The sequence below is a fragment of the Marmota monax genome, unplaced genomic scaffold (genome assembly GCF_021218885.2).
Source record: "Marmota monax isolate L192 unplaced genomic scaffold, Marmota_monax_Labrador192_F-V1.1 WCK01_AAM20220418_F8-fsc00276, whole genome shotgun sequence".
Classification (NCBI taxonomy): Eukaryota; Metazoa; Chordata; class Mammalia; order Rodentia; family Sciuridae; genus Marmota; species Marmota monax.
This window is the reverse complement of record NW_026695204.1, coordinates 526,273-548,737: the sequence shown is the minus strand read 5'-3', so window position 1 is coordinate 548,737 and position 22,465 is coordinate 526,273. Positions and strand designations below refer to the sequence as shown.

General features: G+C 39.0%; 1 protein-coding gene across 2 annotated transcripts in view; it reads left to right on the top strand.

The window, feature by feature from the left end:
- The window catches only part of Traf3ip2 (TRAF3 interacting protein 2), a 39,561-nt gene extending 35,913 nt beyond the window's left edge, over positions 1–3,648 (top strand). For both annotated transcript variants that reach the window (XM_046429921.2, XM_046429922.2), the window contains exons 8-9: positions 638–712; positions 3,099–3,648. In XM_046429921.2, coding sequence (XP_046285877.1) covers positions 638–712; positions 3,099–3,245 — 222 coding nt within the window. In that variant the 3' untranslated portion in view covers positions 3,246–3,648. The remainder of the gene's footprint in view (positions 1–637; positions 713–3,098) is intronic.
- Positions 3,649–22,465: the final 18,817 nt, after the last annotated feature.

The following is a 22,465-nucleotide window of genomic DNA, read 5'->3' as shown; positions in this document are numbered from 1 at the left end:
TCCTGGGCTGTGACTGTCCTTTTGCTTTCCCCATTTCCCTAGCTGGCTACAATTTCTTTACTTCCATACCCAAATGTCCTCTCCCTTGTAATTGGCCTTTAAAATTCTTGATGCTGAATGGATAGCCCCCATTCTGGACTTCCACAGCAAACATTCATACTTTTTGCACCGCCCTCTGGTTGGTACCTTATCTGTCTGCTTAATAGACTGCTGGCTTTGGGAGGACAGGGATTGCATCAGTGGTCTGCTAAACTTGTTCTAAAAAATAAAAAGTCTGGATTTGTAGTGCTTACTCATTTTCTTGGGATAAATACTCTCACCATGGACACTTTCAAGCTACTAAAATAAAACCACTGAACACAGAATTGGGAAAAGATACAAACTAGCCAGCTCCAGTACTCTAGAGTATATCCTAGTCCTTAAATCCCAGAAAATGTGACTTTTAATAGGCTTTCAATGAATGATTGATAAACAAGTAGATGGCATGGTTTCTAATGGGGAGGGTTTAAAGGTATAAGTATGTGGCACTCAAATAAGAAAACTGAAATAAAATGACCATGTGGGCCTGCATTGTTGTGGGTACAATTAATCCCTCCTCTTTCCCTGAAATTAAACATTTCTATTTGTTTCATTTCAGATGCAGATTGAATTCATAAAACAAGGAAGCATGAATTTCAGATTCATCCCTGTACTCTTCCCAAATGCCACGAAGGTAAACAAATGAAGAAACAAGAAGCCTTACAATTCAATTTCTGGTTTGTTTGCCACCTGGGAATTTAAGTGGAAAACCTTGTCAACTCTCTGTCGATCCTTAGAGAAAAGAGTATTACCTGAAAGATCAACAAGTTGTACCATTCACTCTGGCAGCATGGATCAGGAAGGTTTAAAGTGTTGTCTGATAGGATTGAGGCTGTCCTAATTGTTCAAACAGCCCCGTAACAAAAAGAGGTAGCTTGAGTTTAAATTCAAAAAAGAACATTCATCTGATGCTTCTTATCTCTTGTACGTAAGAGTCAAGATGTGGACATTTTTGCTAACTTCCTTCCACATAAGCATTTTGTTGTACATAGTTCAGTTCTCAAAGCGGCAGAGAATTAAACCTACGGTTACCTGAAATTAACTTTGCTATATGCTAACTTCATATGTGGGGATGCCAACAGGTTGAGAGAACAGGGGCAAAACCATGGGAGAGTATGTTCCAGGCGTGGCAAAGGAAAGGTGGTAGTGAAATAAACATCTTGAGAATCAGACCACAGCACCCTGAACCCAAACCCAGCTCACTCTGGAGGACCCCCAGATGTGAGGACTACACTGAGACCTCTCTGCTCTGGATGAGGGAGGGTCCAGTTTATATGAATGGGACATGTAGGGTTGTACAGTAAACAGCCTGTACCGTAGGATGCCTTATCATCCTCCCTGACCCTCCCTTGCCCAGACCCTCATTGTTCTGGTAAGTCTCCTTCCTGGTCTCCCATCTCCACTATGACCCGATACCAGTCATCCTCTGTTCTATCACCAAAGAGGAACACCCCAAAATGTACACCTGATCTGTCTTTCTCTCCAGTTTAAAAATGTGGCATTTTCCCACAGAATAAAAGATCATACCTATGTTTCTTAGCGTCATGTCATATATGGGGCCACTCTGAAAAAGATGGTGCCCACTTTGCTCAGTCTTCTTTCTTATTACCCTATGTTCTATCTTTGGACCCTGGACCATGTCAGCATGCCCTCACATATGACATGTCCCTTCATGTCTATGTCTTTGCCCTTTCTGTTCTTTCTACATGTAATGCCCTTAACTAACTTGTCAGCTGAGTGAATCCTTGCTTATCCTTATATCACTCAACCTCCCTAGGGTCCCCTGAGACCTCTCCTCTCCATGTTGATATATTTCATTGTCTGGTCTTTCTTGAATCAGTGGTATGTGGTTGGGGCTGGGGGTACTGGGAATTATTGTTAAGATAACTGGAGTATGGCAATATAAAATAGACCAACTTCTAGTTGGTTTTATTATTATTTTTAAATCCCCTTATTGCCAGAACTGGGGACAGGTGGCTCTCACCACTGCCCCTTGATATGCCACTGCCTAGAAAATAGTTTATGTACTTTATCTCCAAAGAAGATTTTGAACTCCAAAGGGCAGTTATGGGCTCTTTTTCATTGTCTCTCTTCAAAACTCAAAATGATGCCTGACATACCAGGTGCTGTTTCTAAGCTCATCCTAGGATCCCCAAAGGAGTCCATCTCAAAGTAAAGCCATAGGCCTTACAAGGCCCTGCCACATCCTCCTCCCCTGCTCACTCTGCTCCAGTCACAGTGGAAGCCCACCTCAGGGCCTTTGCACTGCTTTTCTAGTTGCCTGGACTTGGACAACCACAAAGCTCTGTCCATCTGTTCTTTTAGGTCTTTGCTCATTTTCTCAGGGAGACCTTTCTAGGCATCTTATTTAAAACTGCAAACCTTTCACCCCTGCCTCAGCACCGCCTCTCCTCTTTCTGTTTTATTTTACTCCACAACACACATTACTACTGACCGCCCTACCCATTTTACTTACTAATCATCTGCCTCTACCCGCCAGAACATCCGCTCCATGAGGGCAGTCAGAAACTGAGCTCCCAGAACCCCAGGCTCTCAGTTTCTGCCTTTGCCTGACAACACGAGTCTGATGGGCTCCTTCTACTGCAGGCCAGACCTGGGGCTGAAGTGAAAGGATGATGAATTAGATTAAGCCCACAGCCTTGGCATGCTTCTCCTGAAGTCACGGGGGAATTCACATCACTCTGTGTGACCTCTGTCCTACCCCTTTTATGTGAAGGTGGTGAAAAGCACGTTGAAATGCAAAGGGCAGGTAGCCTGGGAGACTGACAGAAAATGCTGTGCACATGTGTTTTCCATAATGAGATCTACAGCTTGCACCCGAAGCCAAGAGCATTGCACATGCTAAGACCCTTCCAAAAGCAAAACAGAACAACTCCCAGGATAGTTCAGTAGGAAACGCCCATGAAGGGAAAGCCAGAGATGTTTGGGAACCAAGCCTGGGATCTGGAATCCAGGTTTTTCTCTAATGACCTTTGCTTTTGTCATTGTCTCTCCTGTAGGAGCATGTGCCCACCTGGCTTCAGAACACTCATGTCTACAGCTGGCCCAAGAATAAAAAAAACATCCTGCTGCGGCTGCTCAGAGAAGAAGAGTATGTGGCTCCTCCCCGGGGGCCCCTGCCCACCCTTCAAGTGGTCCCCTTGTGATAGGGGCCATTCCCAGACCACTGGAGTCTGGCCATGCCTGGGGCCCTGTTTTGACAGCATTCTTGTGGCTGAGGCTGGTCAGTGGCACTCACAGCTATTTGTTTCTCATTCCCTCCCTCTGAGGCCCTCAGACCCCAGAAAACCAGTACTGCAGAATATCTGCCCTTGTGACTTGTTGCACTCCATTCCCCACCAAAGGTGGGAATGTCTGATGTGTTCTAACCATCTGATGTGCCCCTCAGTACTTAGCGACTAGATAATGTAAGTAATGTTGTAACAAATGTAAATGACCACAAACACACTCCCATTGCTTCAGGCTACTTTTATGAATTAGCCAGATGTTTGAGTGTCTTCACATCAAACTGATTCATGTATAAATAATAAAATATTTGCTTTTTTGTAAGAGTGTGTTTCACTTATCTCAAAGGAGATAGATACTAATTTATAATGATATGGGCAGTCGCTTCCTGGGACATCAACAAAGTTGCTTAAATATAATATTAGATAAATGTAACAGACTTCTCTGTGTTAAAGAATGAAAACCAGGTAAAAACTCCTTTTAAACATAATTATGAAAGCTTTATTCTTACAGTAGAAATTTTTAAATAAAACAACCTTGTATAGGACACAACCATGATTCTGAACAGTATCACTGGGCTGGGGTATAGCTCAGTGGTAGAGCAAAAAGAAGAAAAAAAAATCAAACAAACCAAAAAAAGAGTGTGGTTATCATTCTTAAGGTCTGACAATATATGTAAAAATATTTGAGTATGTGTATAAAGTGACAGGGGATGCATAATGCAGGCCAGAGATGTAGTTTAGGAAACCTGTCTTCTAATTTTAGTCCTAACACTGTCTTGATCTTGTCACTAACTACCAGACTGACCTTTGGCAAGTCCTCTTTCACTTTTCTGAGACTCTGGGAATTCATATGTAAAATGATAGGACAAAGATCCCTCTAATGACCCCAGAAGGTTTAAGGTCTGGGGCCTAAATTCTAAGTTCTCTTTTGAGGAGTGACTGAGTTTTTATTTTCATAATTAAAACCCCCAAGAGATAAATTTACATTTTCCTTTTAAAGTAAATTTATTGTTAACTAATACATAAAAATATAAAAATTGTACATATTAATACATCCATTTTCTTAAGAGAAACCGTGTCTTTTTTAATATCTTCAAAAATAACAAGTTAACAATCTTGTAAATGTATTTATTTATTCATATATATGTATATAGCTTATCTGATCTCAAAAGAATCCATACACATGTGTTTAGACAAAATACGTATACATGTATATAAAATCTAAATAAATAAATTAGCAAGGTAGGAAGGCTTTATGACTCAAATAGTAGGTTGATATGAAGACTTTTGGGGAGTGGAAACTACTGCTTCCTCTTTTTTATCCCCTTAAAGGCCATGTAAAAGAACTTTATTATAAGTGACAGCAGAATTGAAGTGAGATGAAGATAAAGTAAAAGCTAAGTAAGGCTCAAGCACAGCACCCTCTGAAAAGAGAGAATGGGCCATCTCCAATCAGAGAATGACCAACTGCTCTTCTTGTCTGTGCCCTTAACCTCTTAAACAAGTCTCAACTTTGTAATAACACAGTTCAATCTTTATATGTCACCACATATATGTCCATTATAAATAAGAAATACTGCTAATGAATTACAAGGCATACTAGTTTTATTATATAATTTAGATGTCTACTAGGTAAGTTAAATGTCTTTAACTTACGTAGTAGACACCCTAGTAAGGTAGAAGTGGGGTAGAGCTGACTACAGGAAGAGAAAAGCTAGCATAACTGAATTACCCATTTGCAAGACCTTTTGATAAGAGTCTTTAATTCTGTAGCATTTGAGACCTAGTAAACTTTCTTGTTTGGTCAACTTGAAATTCCTAGAAAACATCCCAAACAGACTCATAAAACTTCTTTCTCTCTTTTTATTATTATTATTATTTTTTGGCTTGAGGTGACACCATTATTAAGGATTCTACACATATGTAAATAAAATGATATCAGCAATTATTACTCTGAACTGTTTCTAGTTTGCAAAGATTTAATAATTTGGATGTTATTACCCCCTTTTCCCTTCAAAGACCTCTCATCCATGAGTTTCTTCTATTCCTCCTATCCCAGCTGGTTAAAAGAAAGGTCCCTGGTGTTCCACAAATAGTCATTAAAGTGTTACAGCTGGTACCACTGGTTGCAAAACAAAACAAAACACAACAAAAAGCACTTAAGCATGCATAGGCACGCGCACCACCTAGCCAAGTGATGGCAGCTTGGTCCCTGAAATTTCTATGAAATGTGATGACCACCAACATCAAAGGAATTTTAACAACTATTTTAGAGCGCTGACACTCAGATTAACACATGGTTTATTTAGACTTTATCCTGGTCTTCATGTATCCATCTGCTGATATTTTGGGGGTGGACGTGGGGTAGGGCTGACTTAGTAAAAAATAACCTCTTAAACCCGAGGCTTTATTCAAATCGAAACTGATTTTTGATGCCAGTTTAGATTCTTGTCTAATATTTAGTGACTAATTTAGAATTTTAAAGGTAATATTTAATTTTTGTAACTGGTTTCAGAAAATATCTGCCTGTCTAGTTTAATTTAACTTCTATATTGTTCAAAGATGTCTTGGTACACGGCTAGACCCAAAGTATTAGATTAGTTATTTCTCACTCAGTGCTCCGAAAAATTACTGTTGTTGATACCCTTTTGTTTTCTATTAAATATATCACCTCTTAAAGGGGAGTTTTTCTCAGACATCTCAGCAAGGGGTACAAATTCCCCATTTTGAACATTCCATCCTTGTTTCATGATGTTTTGCCAAGAGCATTTTTCTTAGCCCAGTCACTTCGTCAACTACCTCATCTACTTTGCCAAATACCCCACTGTCACCATCACCTTTGCCAAATGGATTGCAAAGTCCTGTGATCATTGGGAAATGATCCAGAAAGAGTCTCACAAAACACAGGATCTTTCTGTTTCTTCTTAATGAACCAAGAAGAATCAGTGAAACTCACCTCCTAGTAGAAAATGCAAAGAGAAGGAAGGTTACTCTGTGGGAAAATACCCCAAAGAAGCAATGCCTTTCATCCTGAAAAATTACACACTATCGGGGCTGGGGATGTGGCTCAAGCAGTAGCGCGCTCGCCTGGCAAGCCTGCGGCCCAGGTTCGATCCTGAGCACCACATACAAAGATGTTGTGTCCGCCGAAAACTAAAAAATAAAAATATTAAAAAAAAAATTACACACTATCTTTCAAGATAAAGAGCTCTGTATGAGACTACTGACCAAATAAACAACAAAATACAAGGAAGAAAGCAAGGACCAAAATAATGACATTCTCAGAGCCTTTATTTCTATCATGGAATTCTCAGTCTGGGAGGGACCCTAGAAATCACATTCCCCCCACCCCTCCAGCACCAAGCTTTTCTTTACATGGGAGGAAAGCAGGGCCCAGGGAAACTGTGGCTCCTCAAAGTTTAGCTAGGGCTAACACCCAGGTGTTCTGGTTCCTAGACTGCAGCCATTGATTGGCAAACCTAGAAAGCTTTCTGGATTTTGATGAGAAATTTGTTCAACAAATGACCCAGGATCTCCCTGAGGTAAAAGAAACGTTGTCAACGAATGTGGGGGGCCTGAGGGAAGATGTACCTCTGTCCTCTGGTGGCTGGAGGATTAAATGATCGTGTTGCAACTTGTTCTGAGAGAAATTCTTAGGGGAATTAATTATTGCTGATTATATGGAGGATGGCTTTTCTTGAGGTGGTTTGGCATATTTGTTTTGTAATGGTATTATGTGAAACCAAGTTATAACTTAAAAGGCCTTAACACCATCACAAAGCTAGTAGACAAAATCTGCTGTTGGATCAATTTTTTAAAAATGTATCTGGCTAATCTCCAAAACAATTAAAATGAAAAAGGGGTTTATATTTTAGTTTCTGTGATACTCAATCTTTCTCATACTCTGACTCTACAAGGGTGGCACTTGTTGGAATAATACATCCCTGTTTGGAACATCTGCATTATCTTGCAGATAGTAATAGAAGAAATACTCGGGTCATGCTAAGTCTCTTTCTGTGATCAGTATTCTTTATCATGAGGTGTATCCACAGCACAAAGGAGCCTTGCTTATTTAGTACAGTTGGCATTCTGAGAGGCCTTGTGCCCAGGCAGGATAGCATTAGGATACTTGGTGGAAGGAGGGTGGCTTTCACAGACCCTAGACAGTCCCTCCATATGTGACTGTGTATTTGATCTCAAGTTCTTAGCCTCAAGCCAAGCAGGTGGTACCTTTAAGAGGAATAGTCAGTTTAGTCAAGTTTTCTATTTAACTTCTCAAGGAATCTGTAAGTATGGGCCTAGGTCACATTTATTTGAGAGATTAGGAAATGCTACTTGAGCCTTTGCTAAATATGACAGTCTTGGTTTTGGACCAAAGTGTACATGGGCAAAGGTGACCGTGTGCTGGGCCTCCTGTTCTTTTCTAGAAATTCTCTCAAGAAAGGAGTAATTGCAGCTCCCAGGTCTCTCGGGGCTTGTAAACTAAAACCATGAGGGCACACTATTTTTGAACCCTGCCTGACCTCCCTTTGCTCCCTTCACCAGGAAGGTGCTGATGGTAGAAGGCAGCTGGGGAGAGAGGGGAAAGGCGGTGAGAGAGAGTGCACAAGAGAACTCCCGCCTGATGGATCCCATTAGGCTTAGTGTGCAAAGCAAGTTGAGATGAAGTAGCTGCTCTGGTATGCGTCCAAAACTGCTGTTCTATTTTTAGACTCTCCTGCGTGCTTCTTAGCCCAGCGTTGTATGCCTGGGCACCTGGATCCGCAGTAAAACATGGAACTGAGCCACTCATTTGTAAAGCTGGAAGGAAGAAGGCCATTGATGCAGGGCTTGTTTATTGCTGACAGGGAAGAGGGACCTGGAATGTTAATGAGGATAGCTCTCTGAAGCATGCCTTCATGGTTAGCAAGGAGTTCAAAGGAGAAGGCAGACTCAGTTCTGTGCCGAACAAATGCGAACTGTTGATAGAGGGAAGGAGAAATCAATTATGCTGTTGCAGGCTTCCATGTCATTGTGTTGGAGTTGTTAGAAAAGGTAGGACAAGGACCAGATCTCCAAAGGAAACAAAGCCACATGGCCTTGAAGTATAACCAGTTTGCCATGGCAACTGATGGAAATGAGCCTCCCAGCACAGAGCAGGTGTGTTATCTTACAGAATAAACATACTTCTCTCACTCCCTGGTTTTTATAATAAAACCTGTGTTTGGATTACTTTCCCTCCTCTTTGTTACCTAGAGAAGTTGGCTGTTGCTCAATCACCCCAGGCTCTAGTGAGGCGAATGTAATCAGTGTTATCAAAAGGGCTGCTTTTGAAAAGGCTGGCGCTAGGCTGGCCTGCCAGCCTCATGGCTGAGTGGCAGCTGGGCCGCAGGTACCTGCCTGGCCTTTGCCATCTCACAGGCAGTGCCCTCCACAGACAGCTGCTTGTAGCTGTGTTCATTTAGGCATGACAATGAGGCCTGGCTCTCAATAATGGCAGTGGTCAAATGCTCCACTCCTCTGAGGAGAGAAGAACCGTGTTTAGGTGAGGCTGGGGCATGACCAGTTTTCAGCATCCTGTATTATCTAGGACATGGGTCAATGTTCCTGGAGTACAGGGGTTAACTGATTTTATTTTGCAATCTGTTGTTACCTGTGAAGTTCAGTTACTCAGAGACTTAAGAGAAGTTTTGTTTCGTAGAGTTTGAAAAATCCCTCTCAAATGGGTTCTGGGTGGTAGATTCTCATGGAGGAAATGCACACAAAATGTGGAATTTTATACAGTCCTCCCAAGGTAAAAAGAAAAATAATAGTTTATTTTTAATTTTTACAAGGTCAAAGTAATGAAAAAGCAGAGTAGTCATATTTTCATTACTCTCATTTATGACTAAAAATAAATTCACTCAACTCTAGTTTCAAAATGATTTTCAAAACAAGATGCTCATTCTCAAATGGGCTCCTAGAACACAATTTCTAAACATAGTTGTGGAAAGCAGCTGACCTGAGGAGAATTTGTGTAGCCAGAGAAACTGCAAAATAGTAAAGCAACAGTTTATGATCAGAATGCTAACCCCCTCACTGCTTCTGCCTGGGCTCCCACTTTCCTCCAACAAGATGCTCAACACCCCTACCCTGGCCCTACACATACAGCCCTATCCTCCCAGAGGATACTCAGGCTGTCCCTTCACACACCACCTTATCTTTGACCCCAAGAGGAAAAAAAAAATGGCTGCTTGAAGAACTAATTTGAGCAATGGCGTCACTCAAGGAAAGGGTTTCGTGAGCTAATCCTTCCAGGTGAAATACTATTACTAGGCACTAAACACCCCTACTCGTACTCCAAACACAACCATTGAACCTTCACTCAGATCACAATTACTCTTACTTTTATACTCAGTTTGAAGTGCAGGTGCCTGTTTTCTCAGTCCTAAGTAAGAAGTTACAAATTTAGGAGGAAAACAGGAAAGATGACTTAAAAACTGACATGCTGATGGAAATGATACCTGACATTTTGAGAAGGCAGGTTTTTCATGCAAATATTTTGAAGTAGCTTGAAAAACAAGCTCTAAATATTCAAATTTTTAAAAGTCCAGTAATATTTATAAAAACAATCTTATATCTAATTTTCACCTGGGTCAAATCAAAAGAGCCACCACCTTAGTGGTTCAGATGGATATACTGTAATAATAAACACCATTCAAAAGTTCCCAGTAACATCACATCTTTCATGACTGACTGGCTTTAAAGATAGTGTCTTTACTATTTTGTTTTCTCTATTTCTTTAACAAATAGTGTTTTCACCATCGTGTTTTCTCTATTTTGTTTAAGAAGCTCAGCATCTCATTTATAGAGTTTCCCTAATGTGAGTCATTCACTCATTCTGTTCACAGATGACTATCCCCAACAAACCTTAACCAAGTCAGGGCTCAGCTCAGCCAGCCTTACATGACCTTGTCAGAGCCTCAGTCCAAAGAAACCTAAGATCTAGGTCCTCAGGCATCAAAGCAGATTTAGCAGAGGGAGCACTTAGGACACTTCGCATTGTGTCTCCATAAGTGGCTGCCTAGTCTACTTCTGACTCAGGCTAGCATCTGAGTGCTGAAGCAGAAGCCGGTCCCTGACACTCCAGAGTATGAGAGGCCTGGTTCCATCATGCCACCATTTCTAATGAAGCTGTCATTCAAAAAAGAGTTCAACAGATTGGCAGCCAACCTCTATCTACTCATTAAATGCCTAGTATGTGCAGCATACTATGTTTGGTATAAACAGGAGTGATACACTCTTGCCCTGCAATTATTTAAAATGTAGTTGGGGACATATGATGTCAGCAGGGGAAAGAATCATTAACCACCCAAGGCAGTACACAGTAAATGTGAAAGAAGTGACAGCTGGTCTCTTTTTGTTGACCCTCACTGTGACCCAAGACTGAGCTCAGTTTCAAGGTCAGGTTTTCAAAGAAGCAGGTGACTGCAGATTTTTTCCTAATAAGCAGAAACCTGTTCATTCCTCCTTCTCACATATACCTTTTAGATTATCATATTCAAAGTTCCTATAAATCACCATGTAAATGAGAGCAGAGATTAAGAGACAGAATGTAAGAAATGAGAAAAATCTGTAAAAGCACCATGGAACGTGCTTATTAAACCAATAGACAATGCAGCCCAGAGGGCATCCATCATGCCTTCCTAAAGAGCAGCCTAGATCCCTGCCCCAGAAAGGACTAGAAAACATTGCAGCAGGTAGGAAGGTGCAGATGTGCTCTTTACACTGAAACCTTCACAGCTGAGAAGGCAGAAACCTCCAGAGATAGAGTAAAAGGATTTCTGCACGCTGCCTGATCAGGTTTGGGAAATATTTAAAGTTAAATGTTTCTGCTAAATATACAGATAATTGAGGAAACAGGAAATGATAATTTGCTGGAATGGGCAAAGAAATTCTATGAATGAATAATGGCATTGTCCAAGTTCCCCAAATACAATATGGGGCAGAAAACACTGACCAATCTGAGTCTGTGATGTACTTTCACATGTTTTTCCATTGGCATGGTAAAGCTTTTAATCAGACATACTTGGGTTTGAATCTCAGTTCACTTATAAGTTGTGTGACCTTAAGCAAACTACTTTATCTCTCAGAATTTCTGCTAATAAAATGGGGAAAACAGAACTGACTCCTGGGGAGGTTGTCAGAATAAGGTAAGATGAAGGATAGAAAGCTTCTAGAATAGTGCCTGGCATGTAGTAAATGCTTAAAAATATTCCCTCCTTTCTTGCCTTTTCATCTTGCTTCCTATCCCACAGTTATGAAATATTTATGGGGACTTTGAATATTTTTTTAAAAAAAGTCAAACAGTAAATCCTAACAAAAAGAATTTTTCATTTTAAAAATGAAGCCTTAGGAGAGGTCAATAAGAGCTTTTGAGCTTAAAACTTCCATCTAGTTTTTCAGAGAAGCTAATCAGCATAGTTTGTTTTCTTAATAAAACCTGAGAGAAGCCACAGCAGACTCACAGAACAATCCCAGCATCTGGAGACAGGCTTCTCTCTTCTAGTATCTTGCTAGGGATCAGGGCTCCTGGCAGCACTAGCTAGAATGATGAAAGGTATAGCATATTGAAACCTGCCAATGATGTTTAACTTTAAAGTAAGGAAACTTACTTTAGAGATTCACAATGGGGCCTCAAAAATAGGATAATGGATTTGAAAGTATTTTGAACAGTAATCTGAAAGACAGTATTGTGTTCGCATTATACCTATTATTTAAAAAGGAAAATTTGAATTCAGTTGGGAATCATGCTATGTTCTCCTCTAGTTCTGCTTTTCAAAAAAAAAGAGGGCTCACTGTCATCTCCAACATAGCCTGTTAGGTAGGCTAACCACAGAGGAAAAGCCAAGAGGACAGGTTAAGCAAACATTTAAACTAAAAGAGGGTTACCATATTAATGTGCATCTCAAATCTCTCTCTTTTTTGTCTTTTAGGAGGAAAATTCTCTTGTGTTAACTTAAATAACTTTCATTACCTTGTTTCTTAAATTCATACAAATATATAATTATGTATACAGGCTTTATAGTCATAGTTCATTTAAAAACTATACTAACACAAAGGGAAAAAGTTCTTGAGATCTCTTATTTCTTTTAATAAATTAATTATTATTATGAGATACACTTAACCCACTGAACTGTATATATTTTTTTTATTTTTTAAATATTTATTCTTAAGTTTTAGATGGACACACATCTTTATTTTACATTTCTGTGGTGCTGAGGACCCAGTGCCTCGTGTATGGTAGGCGAGCACTCTACCACTGAGCAACAACCCCAGCCCCTACTAAACTGTATATTTAAAAAATGGTCAAGGTGGTTAATTTTACATTTATTTCACTATAATTTTTAAAACTATAAGAAAAAAAATCAAATTTACAGATTAAATGAAAACTAAAATAAATTCAAATGCAAAACATTAGACAAAGGTGAAGATGCTAACTTTTTATTGAAACTAAATGGCCAATGATTAGTTTAATTACAATATATACATGTGATCACAAGAGCATAATATGATGCTTGTAAGCATTTTATGTTTTAATTGTTGACATATATTTGATTTTGAGCATGACAGTCATTTCACTCATAATCATTATTATCATCTGTTTTTCCTCTCATCAGGTTACTAATTGGAAACTATCAGTTATTATTTTGATTGGTGCAACTGATATGAAAATGATGTTTTCCAAACTATGATATTGATAAATATCTATCTATTTATTTTGTACCAAAGATTTAACCTGGGGCATTTTTACCACTGAACTACATCCCCAGTTGTTTTGAGACAGAGGCTCAGTAAGTTATTGAGGCTTGAACTTAATTCTCCTGACTGAGCCTTCTGAGTTGCTAGGATTATAGTTATGTGCCACCACACCCAGCTATGATAATTTTTTTTCATTGATTCATTCTTTTTTATTGTAATTAAAAAACATTAATAAAAAGCTCTTTACAGAGAATATTTGCAAGTTGCTATGTCATATAAACACAGAATCAAACCTGTGCTCATAATCAGTTGGTTATATTTTGACAAACGGGACTATTTTGCTTGGCTTCTTCTTAGTTCAGTCCATGTTGTCAATTAGCCCTGTAATGACTCAGACTCAATTTCCTCACAAAGTTTCTGTATTGAAACTACTGTAAAATTTCATTTATACTGGATACCGTGACCCATTTGGTCTTTATTTTACACGAATGCATCATTTGTGTATTAAATCAGCCTTGCTTTTTGCTCATTAGTCTGTGACAATTCAAGTACCAGGGTTATTTTAATGATGTGAAATTGAAATTCATTTATTTAAAAAAAATAAGAGACTAAACTCAATTGTATCTTATCACTAAAAATGAGTAGTTTCAGCTTTCAAACTTGTAAGATAATTCAATGATTCTTATCAAACAGAATGGTTTTTATTTTGAAGCCAGTACATGCCAACATGATGACTACCAATACATTTAAATTAAATGTTAAACATCACATAAGTGATCACATAGTGCCAACCCAATTCTAAGACAAAGTAAAAACACTAGAAGTATGTGGTTGTACAGTGAACATCTCAGGTGAGCCAGATAAGTTTTTTTTTTTTTTTTTTTTGGGGGGGAGGATACTGAGGATTGAACTCAGTAGTGCTTGACCATTCAGTCACATCCCCAGCCCTATTTTGTATTTATTTAGAGACATGGTCTCATTGAGTTGCTTAATGCCTCACTTTTGCTGAGGCTGGCTTTGAATTTGTGATCCTCTTGCCTTAGCCTCCCAAGCCGCTTATACAAGTTCTTTTCTTTTTTTAAATTTTGAGACAGGGTCTTGCTAAGGTGCTGTTATGGTTTAGATGTGGTGTCCCCAAAAAACGCACATGTAAAACAATGCAAGAGGATTTGGAGGGGAAATGATTGGGTTATAGCATTAGCCTAATCAGTGAATTAATCCCTGATGGGATTAACTGGGTGGTAACTGGAAGCAGGTGGAAAGTGGCTGGAGGAAGTGGCTGGTTGGGGGCGTGGCTATGGGGATATATTTTGTATCTGGTGAGTGGAGTGTCTCTCCCTGTTGCCAGATCTCCTGTGAGCTGCTTCCCTTTGCCACACTCTTCCGCCAATATGTCCTGCCTCACCTTGAGCCCTGAGGAATGGAGCCAGCCACTTATGGACTGAGACCTTTGAAACCGTGAGCCCCTAAATAAAACTTTCCTCTCTACAGTTGTTCTGGTCAGATCTTCTAGTCACAGCAGCAAAAAATTTGACTGAAACAGTTGCCAAGGCCAGCTTTACATCATTATTGAAATGAAAACACAACTTTGTTACTGCTGGACCTTCAATGAAATATCTAGCGACTCCTCTCATTTCAGGGAAAACTAATATTACATGCATAGGTAATACATCTTTTAAAGAATCAGAACACCAGAAAGGTGGGGTGGGGAGGGCATTCATATGGGAGGGAGGCCTGATATAATGTCTTGGGCTAATGCAGGATGAGAAGGGTCAGCTGGCTCAGAACCAAAGAGGACTGAGAGGATAGTGCTGTGCAGGGGTACTAGATTTCCCAGGTGGGTTGAAGATAAAGGTGTGGCCTGGCACAGGGTTTCAGAGCCCACATGGAGTGAGAGAGTGTTTTTGCAAAGGGGTAGCCTACTGTGTGGTATTGGTGTCCCAGAAGGTTGAAGAGGGAATACCTGAAGAGAGGTGACCTAGGTGAGGTGAGGGAGGTGTCTGCATAGGAAAATAGCCCATCATGGGTTGTTACAGCCAAAGTAGATGTGCCACATAATAGGATACAATAAGAACACAGTGTCACTTCTGTGAAGTTCCTGACAAAAATGTTATAACTTAATCATGAGAATACATCAAACACAATTTGAAGGACATTTTACAAAATAACTGGCCCATATTTTTCAAAAGTGATTAGGATACAAAAGTCCAGGAAAGACTAACGAATTATTCCAGACTTTAAAAGGATAAGGAGACATGACACATATTTACAACATATGGTTGTGAACTGGAATCCTTTTCTGTCAATTACAGTATGTCATTAGGCAATGAAGAAATCTGACTGGGACATGAGGATTTAGACCCCAGTGTATCAATGTTAATTTCCCAATTTTGCTGTTTTTATTGGAATGTCTCTATGGAAAAAATTTTGGAATAAGATATTTTGGTGTGATGGAGAAATAAAAATTGGCAACTTCTTTTCAAATAGTTCAGGGAAAAAAATGGTCTTTGCACTTTTCTTGCAACTTTTCTGAGAAATTGAGTTGTTTCAAAATTTACAAGTTAAAAAAAAAAGTCCCACAAAAGAGGGTGTAATTAAGGGAATTATAGTATATTCACATGAAGAAATGTTAGGTTGCCATTAAAAATGTTTTGGAAAAATAATAATGACACAATAACTTTGTTTTGATGTATGTGTAGTACTAGTAACGGAACCCAGGGGTGCTATACCAGTTAGCCAGTCTTTTATTTTTTTTTTATTTTTTATTATTTTTTTTTGAGAAACAATAAATGGACTTTTGTATCCTAATCACTTTTTTATTTTTTTTATTATTATTTTTTTTGAGATAGGATCTTGCTAAGTTGCCCAGGCTAGGCTTGAACTTGTGATCCTCCTGCCTCAGCCTCTCAAGTAGGTGGAATTACAGGTGTACACCACCATGCTCAGCACATTAAGTTTTTAAGAAAGAGGATAAAAAGTCAAGAATAAGTATGACCAACTATGTAGAAATATCATACCTTATAGTAAGCGCTCCCATATGGAACACTTGTTATGTGTCGAATACTAGACTAAGAAATTTGTATGCTTTATCTCATTTAAACTTCTCACCAACTTTACAAAGTAATTTCACTTTACCGATGAGTAATCTGAAGCTCAGAGAGGCTAAATAACTTGCTGGGCTTCTTAACTAACCTTTGAACTGCTCAGAGAAAAGTCTGAGGGGAAAATTGCCAAAATATTAATAAAAAGGAGCTGGGTTGTGGCTCAGTGGTAGAGCATGTGCCTAGCACATGTGAGGCCCTGGGTTCGATCCTCAGCACCACATAAAAATAAATAAAATAAAGGTTTGTGACTTTAGTCAGTGAAGTGTGAGCAGAAGTTCCACATGTCACTTTCAGACTTAAGCTTTAAGAGTCAGTGTACATGGGCTGGGGTTCTGGCTCAGTGGTAGAGTGCTTGCTTAGAATGTATGAGGCACTGGGTTCAATCCTCAGCACCACATAAAAATAAATAAATAAAATTATTGTGTCCATCTACAACTAAATATATATATATTTTTAAAAAAGAGTCAGTGTACATACAATACCTGACTTCAAATGAAACTATAGAGCTATAGTAACAAAAATTACATGGTACTGACATAAAAACAGACACACAAACCAATGGCAGAGAATAGCAGACTCACTCAGATAGTCATCTGATCCTTGAAAAAGATGCCAAAAACATACATTTAAGAAAAGACAGCCTTTTAAACAAATGGTGCTGGGAAAACTATTTATCCATATGTAGAAGACTGAGACTAGACCCTTATCTCTCACTCGGCCCAAAAATAAATTCAAAATAGATCAAAAACCTAGAAATTGAAACAAACTATGGAACTCCTAAAGAAATGTAGGGTCAGTACTCCAGCATATAGGCACAGGCAATGACTTTCTCAATAGGACTCCTAAAGCTCAGGAAATAATGCCAAGAGTTAATAAATGAGATGGCATCAAATTAAAAACCTCCTCCATAGCAAAGGAAATAAGAATTAAAGAGAAATTTCCCAGGATCTCCACCCCCCTTACCTGTCCAACTTTCTAATTATTTATGGGGGAGATTATATGCTATAGTGATATTGCCAAATTTGAAGATTCTCAAAGACCATACATTCTAAGAATGGGAGAAAAATTTTGTTAGCTACTCTTCTGACAGAGGATTAATATCTAGAATATATAAAGAACTCAAAAAGCCTAACACTAGAAAAATAATTGGGAAAATGAATTAAACAGACACTTCTTAAAGGAAGAAATACAAATGGCCAACAAATATATGAAAAAAAATGTTTAACATCATTAGCAATTAGGGAAATGCAAATCAAAACTACACTGAGATTTCATGTCACACCAGTCAGAATGGCAGTCATCAATAATATAAATAAATGCTGAAGAGGATGTGGAGAAAAAGGAACACTTTTACACTGTTGGTAAATCGATATAATAACTGTGGGAATCAATATGGAGATTCCTTAAAAGACTAGGAATGGAAACACCATATGACCCAGCTATACCAATCCTCAGTATTTATCCTAAAGCATTAAAGTCATCCTACTATAGGAATACATGCATACCCATGTTTATAGCAGCACAATTCACAATAGCCACACTATGGAACCAGCCTAGGTTTCCGTCGACAGATGAATGGATAAAGAAAATGTAGTATATATACACAATGAAGTTTTATTCAGCCATAAAGAAAAATGAGCCAGATGCAGTGGGATTACATAACTGTAATCCCAGCAACTTGGGAGGTTGAGGCAGGGGAAATACAAGTTCCAGACCAGCCTCAGCAATTTAGTGAGACCTGTCTCAAAAATAAAAAGGGCTGGGAATGTGGCTTAGTGTTAAATCACCCCTTGGTTCAATACTCAGGTCCTCACCTTCAAAAACAAAAAAGAAAAACAAGCCTGGCATGGTGGTGCACACCTGTAATCCCAGCAGCTCAGGAGACTGACTGAGGCAGGAGGATCAAGAGTTCAAAGCCAGTCTCATCCAAAGTGAGGCGCTAAGCAACTCACAGAAACCCTGTCTTTAAATAAAATACAAAATAGGGCTGGGGATGTGGCTCAGTGATTGACTGCCCTGAGTTCAATCCCAGTACCCCTCCCCCCCAAAAAAAAGAAAAACAAAATCATGTCATTTGCGGGAAAATGGATGGAACTTGAGGCCATTAAGTTAAGCAAAGTAAGTCAAACACAGAAGGTCAAGGGTTGTAAGTTTTCTCTCATATGTGGAAGCTAGAGAGGGAAAAGAAAAAGGTATGGGGAAATCTTGTGAAAATCAAAGGGAGATCAGTACAAAAGAGGAAAAAATCGGGGGGGGGCGGGGAGAAAAAGAGGAAATACTCTGGAATGATATCGGCCAAATCATATTGTTATATAGTATGCATGTACAAATATGTAACAACAAATCCCATCATTATCTACAACTATAATGCACTAGTAAAAAAGGTGGGGGAAACAAGCCAGTGTACAATTTATCACACTATCTTTTACCTTTCCCACAAAGACAGCCATAATCCAGACGGTGGGTCTGTCTCTAGGCAGCCTGGGTCCCAGATTGAAGTGACACAGAGCAGAGACCCTGGCTGATGTGTAATGAACATGCAGCGTTAAGTGAGAAATTAACTTCATTGTTCTAAGCCACTTAGATATTGTGTTGTTTATTGCTCCAAGACAATCTGGTCTATTCTGACTGACACATTCTATGACATAGTGCATATTTATCTGTTGCTTATCTCCCCAACCACCTCTAAACTATTATCTCTATAATGGCAAGACTCTGTACACTGCTATATCTCCAGTACCGGGAACTGTGCCTGACAGAAGGAGGTATTCAAAAGTATTTGTTGGTTGACTGAATGAATAATAAATTGATCACACCAACTGAAACATGAAGATTTAACAATGGCAGGTGAATGCAGTTCTGGACTCATCTACAAAAACATTCATTCTACATGACCTGAATGTGAACATAGTGATTCCTGCTTTTAAGATCACCAGACGCAATTTGAAAGCATGAATTGCTTCTGGGTGAAAGCACATAAAGTAGCCAAAGTTACAACACAAATGGAGATCTGGCATGCTGCTGAGGGGACTCAGTGACAATCATAAATAGAAAGCAGTAGCAGTGTTTGTGTGGATGCTGAATGTTGATGTGGTTTCCTTTCCCTGTGTGGACATTAGCATTTGAAATGAACAGAGCTTCAGAGGCCTAGGGTTTTATCTGCCGTTATCATAAATTGGTGTGTGAGCCCCTCTAAGGACTTTTGCAAAAGCTGTGTGTGCTTTTGTGAGCTGCTTTCTTTTCACATGCTTCCTCCTGGTATGCCTGAATTTGGTGGGGATAATGCATTTCCTGTATCATGTGGCACAGTACAAGGAAACTCATTGTATCCCTACAGAGGAAGAGTACATCTGTAAGTAGTTTTTAAGAGTGTACTGAAGGATCTTGTTAGGGTGACTTATTCTCCCAGTTCCATTTGGTTGATGAAGTGGATCACGTGACAGATGTGCATAATAAACCGCTTCAGTTGCTGCCAGTGGGAAGCACAACCTATAAAATGCAAAATCTCATGGAATCATTGAGGGCATGATCACACAAGAGAGAAGCTGGCCTCATTTTGAGTTGTCATTTCTTAATGCTGCAAACAATATACCAGTGTTAGTAGGCTTTTGCATTTACTTTCCTCCCAAACTTAACAGTTTGTTCCTAATTCAAACTGGAAAAGCAGTTATTTATGCATACAATTCCCTAAAGAGCAGACGTTATAAGATGTACAAGTAATTATCTATTAAACATATTTGCAAATAGTCTTTTTTTTGTTATGTAATAAAATTTTATTATAGAAATGATGTTTTTACAAATAGTCCTTCTTCCTTCAACACTAAACTTTACAAATTTTTCTTAGCTTCATTGCAAGGAGTCTTAATGCTTTATCATGAAGAGGAAACATTACTCAGAGATAAGATTGCTAGTTTTTTGCCCTTTCTCCATCTCTTTTCATTCCCTTCTACATTCTTTTCTTTCTCTGTACCATTAGCCTTCCTCCACCTTCATACTCAGTAAATCCCTAAGGAATACCATCATAAGGGATATAATTTGTCCCCCATTTTTCTGTGGGTGGTATAGAACAGTGTATTCAAGTCAAAAGACACAAATCGACAAACCTATTCTGGGAGTAGTCCAACTTGCAGCACACTCTGGGTGCTTTTGGGTCACTAAGAAATAGTTAGTGATTGGAGAAATAAAAAGCAGCAATGTCAATTCTAGTCCTACATATTGTAATTGGGGTAATGAAAAAAAGACTAGAAGTTCATTCTGTTCACTTCTACCATGCAGCTTACATATGTGCTCAGCCCTATGCTAGGCATTGTGTGGGGGGGCTGAGGAAGCAGCACACATGGCCCTTAACAGAAAAGGACAGTGAATAAATGATGCATATGATGACATATCCAAATGCTATAACAGCTGCACAGATAATAAGGCTTTAGATGGTTCCCCAGGGAATACCTCAGTGAGACTTTAAATTGTCAGGAAAGGCTTTAGGCAGGAGGCAGGAACTGAGCTAGACCTTGAAGGACATGTAGTTTTGGGATGCTGTCAAAAGGGCAAAATACTCCATTAAAAGGGTCAAGAGTACATGACTTCTTGTCAAATTCTGATCCAATTCTGTTGTTTGGGGCAACTTGTTTCATAGCCCCAATTTTCCAACTAACCATATATGTCAGCAGACAAGTCATCTAAAGAACATTTAAAAAAAATATTCATCAGATGTCAGCAATTAATCACAACTCAAAGTACCAAGACATCACAGCATAAGCTTTAAATTGATTATGAAGACAGCAGAATGATTTGTCTTGTACACCAATGAGTGTCATGGATTCAGTGCTACTGAATTTAAGGAAAACAGAAAATATAATCTGGAAAATGAGAGCTTAATCTTCTAATAGTAACTTAACAGCTTCTAAGAATTCTTTTGGACACTTTAAAATATGTCAATTTGGCACTAGTGAGTTTAGTGAGTTTTCCTTTGTAGACAGAAAGCTGGCACTGGGGCTCTATAGAAAACCCCCTGGCTCCTGGGCTACCTCATTCCAACTCGGATTCTGGCTGGCATCCCTGGCTCTTTTCTGCAGAGGAATGGCAGGACCTGGCAGCAATGCTGAGTGCTCACAGGGAGGAATGACTTGTTCTCAGGGTCAGCAGGGATGGAGGTGAGAGGCAGCTCAAGGCCAAGTGTTTGACTTCCTGACCTTTCCAGGAAAGTGTAGCACTCTCTAATTTATTCCTAATTGGAATACTGTGCTGTGGTTTTCCTGGCCACAAGACATGCTCTTTTAACCATTTCCTCTCAAAACACCTTTGTTAGACTTGACATCATTGTTTCAATATCAAATCAACTACCAGTGAAAACTTTTTACTAAAAATTTCTTCTATTTTTATTTCACATACCTCATTACAAGGTTTCCGAGATCTTGAGCTTCGGGTTATTAGCTCCCTTGGTTGTAAGGGGTTAGAAGAAAAAATTAGAGAGTTTATTAAAAATAAGAAACCCTTTTGGACCATCTTCCTTATCCTGATGCCATGAATACTTGAATGTGGGAGCACAGGGATGTGGCTTGAATGTGCATATGCATACATATTCCTATACATCACATATTTTAATGAAAACTATTATGATTGGACACTTAACCATTTTTAAGTTTTGGTTGTAGTCCTTCAAGTATGAGCACCTGAAAGACGTGTGTGCACTTAGCTGAATATACAGACAGCTAAGGGGTCTGCTGGACACCTAAGATCAGATTGAGTAGATGATTCTTCTAGGGGAGGTTTTTCTCTCCCTTTAATTAATTTAATTTAATTTAAAATTAAATGTTTTAATTTTCAAACTCTGTTACCTCCAGTCCCTGCAGGGACTGAGTCATGGTGGATACTACTCAAAAATAAGAATTCTCCAGGAGCTTTCTCTGGAAAATTAGCATGCAGAAGGCAGTTAGCCCAAGAAGCCAAGGACTTGGCTATAACAGTAGAACATTAAAGTCACAGGATAGTAAAAGGAATCTGGGTTTTCTATATTTTAAAATGTTTATTGTTTCAGCCTCAGCATTGGTGAAATCCTGATAAATGAATTAACAAATTTGCTTTTAGAGACTTTACATTAGTGAGGTACTTTTTAGGTGCTGAAGTTTATAGATGCCCTCTGAAAATGACTTGGAATAACTGTATTTGTTAAACTGGGCAGCACTGATATCGCATGCCATACAAATCAACTTTCATTATTTTTTAATGACTCTTTGCAATTATTTTTTTTCAAAAACTTTGCAAGCTGGACTTGTGTTTACCTTGCTGTAGAATGCTTTAAAGGGCATTTCATCTAAT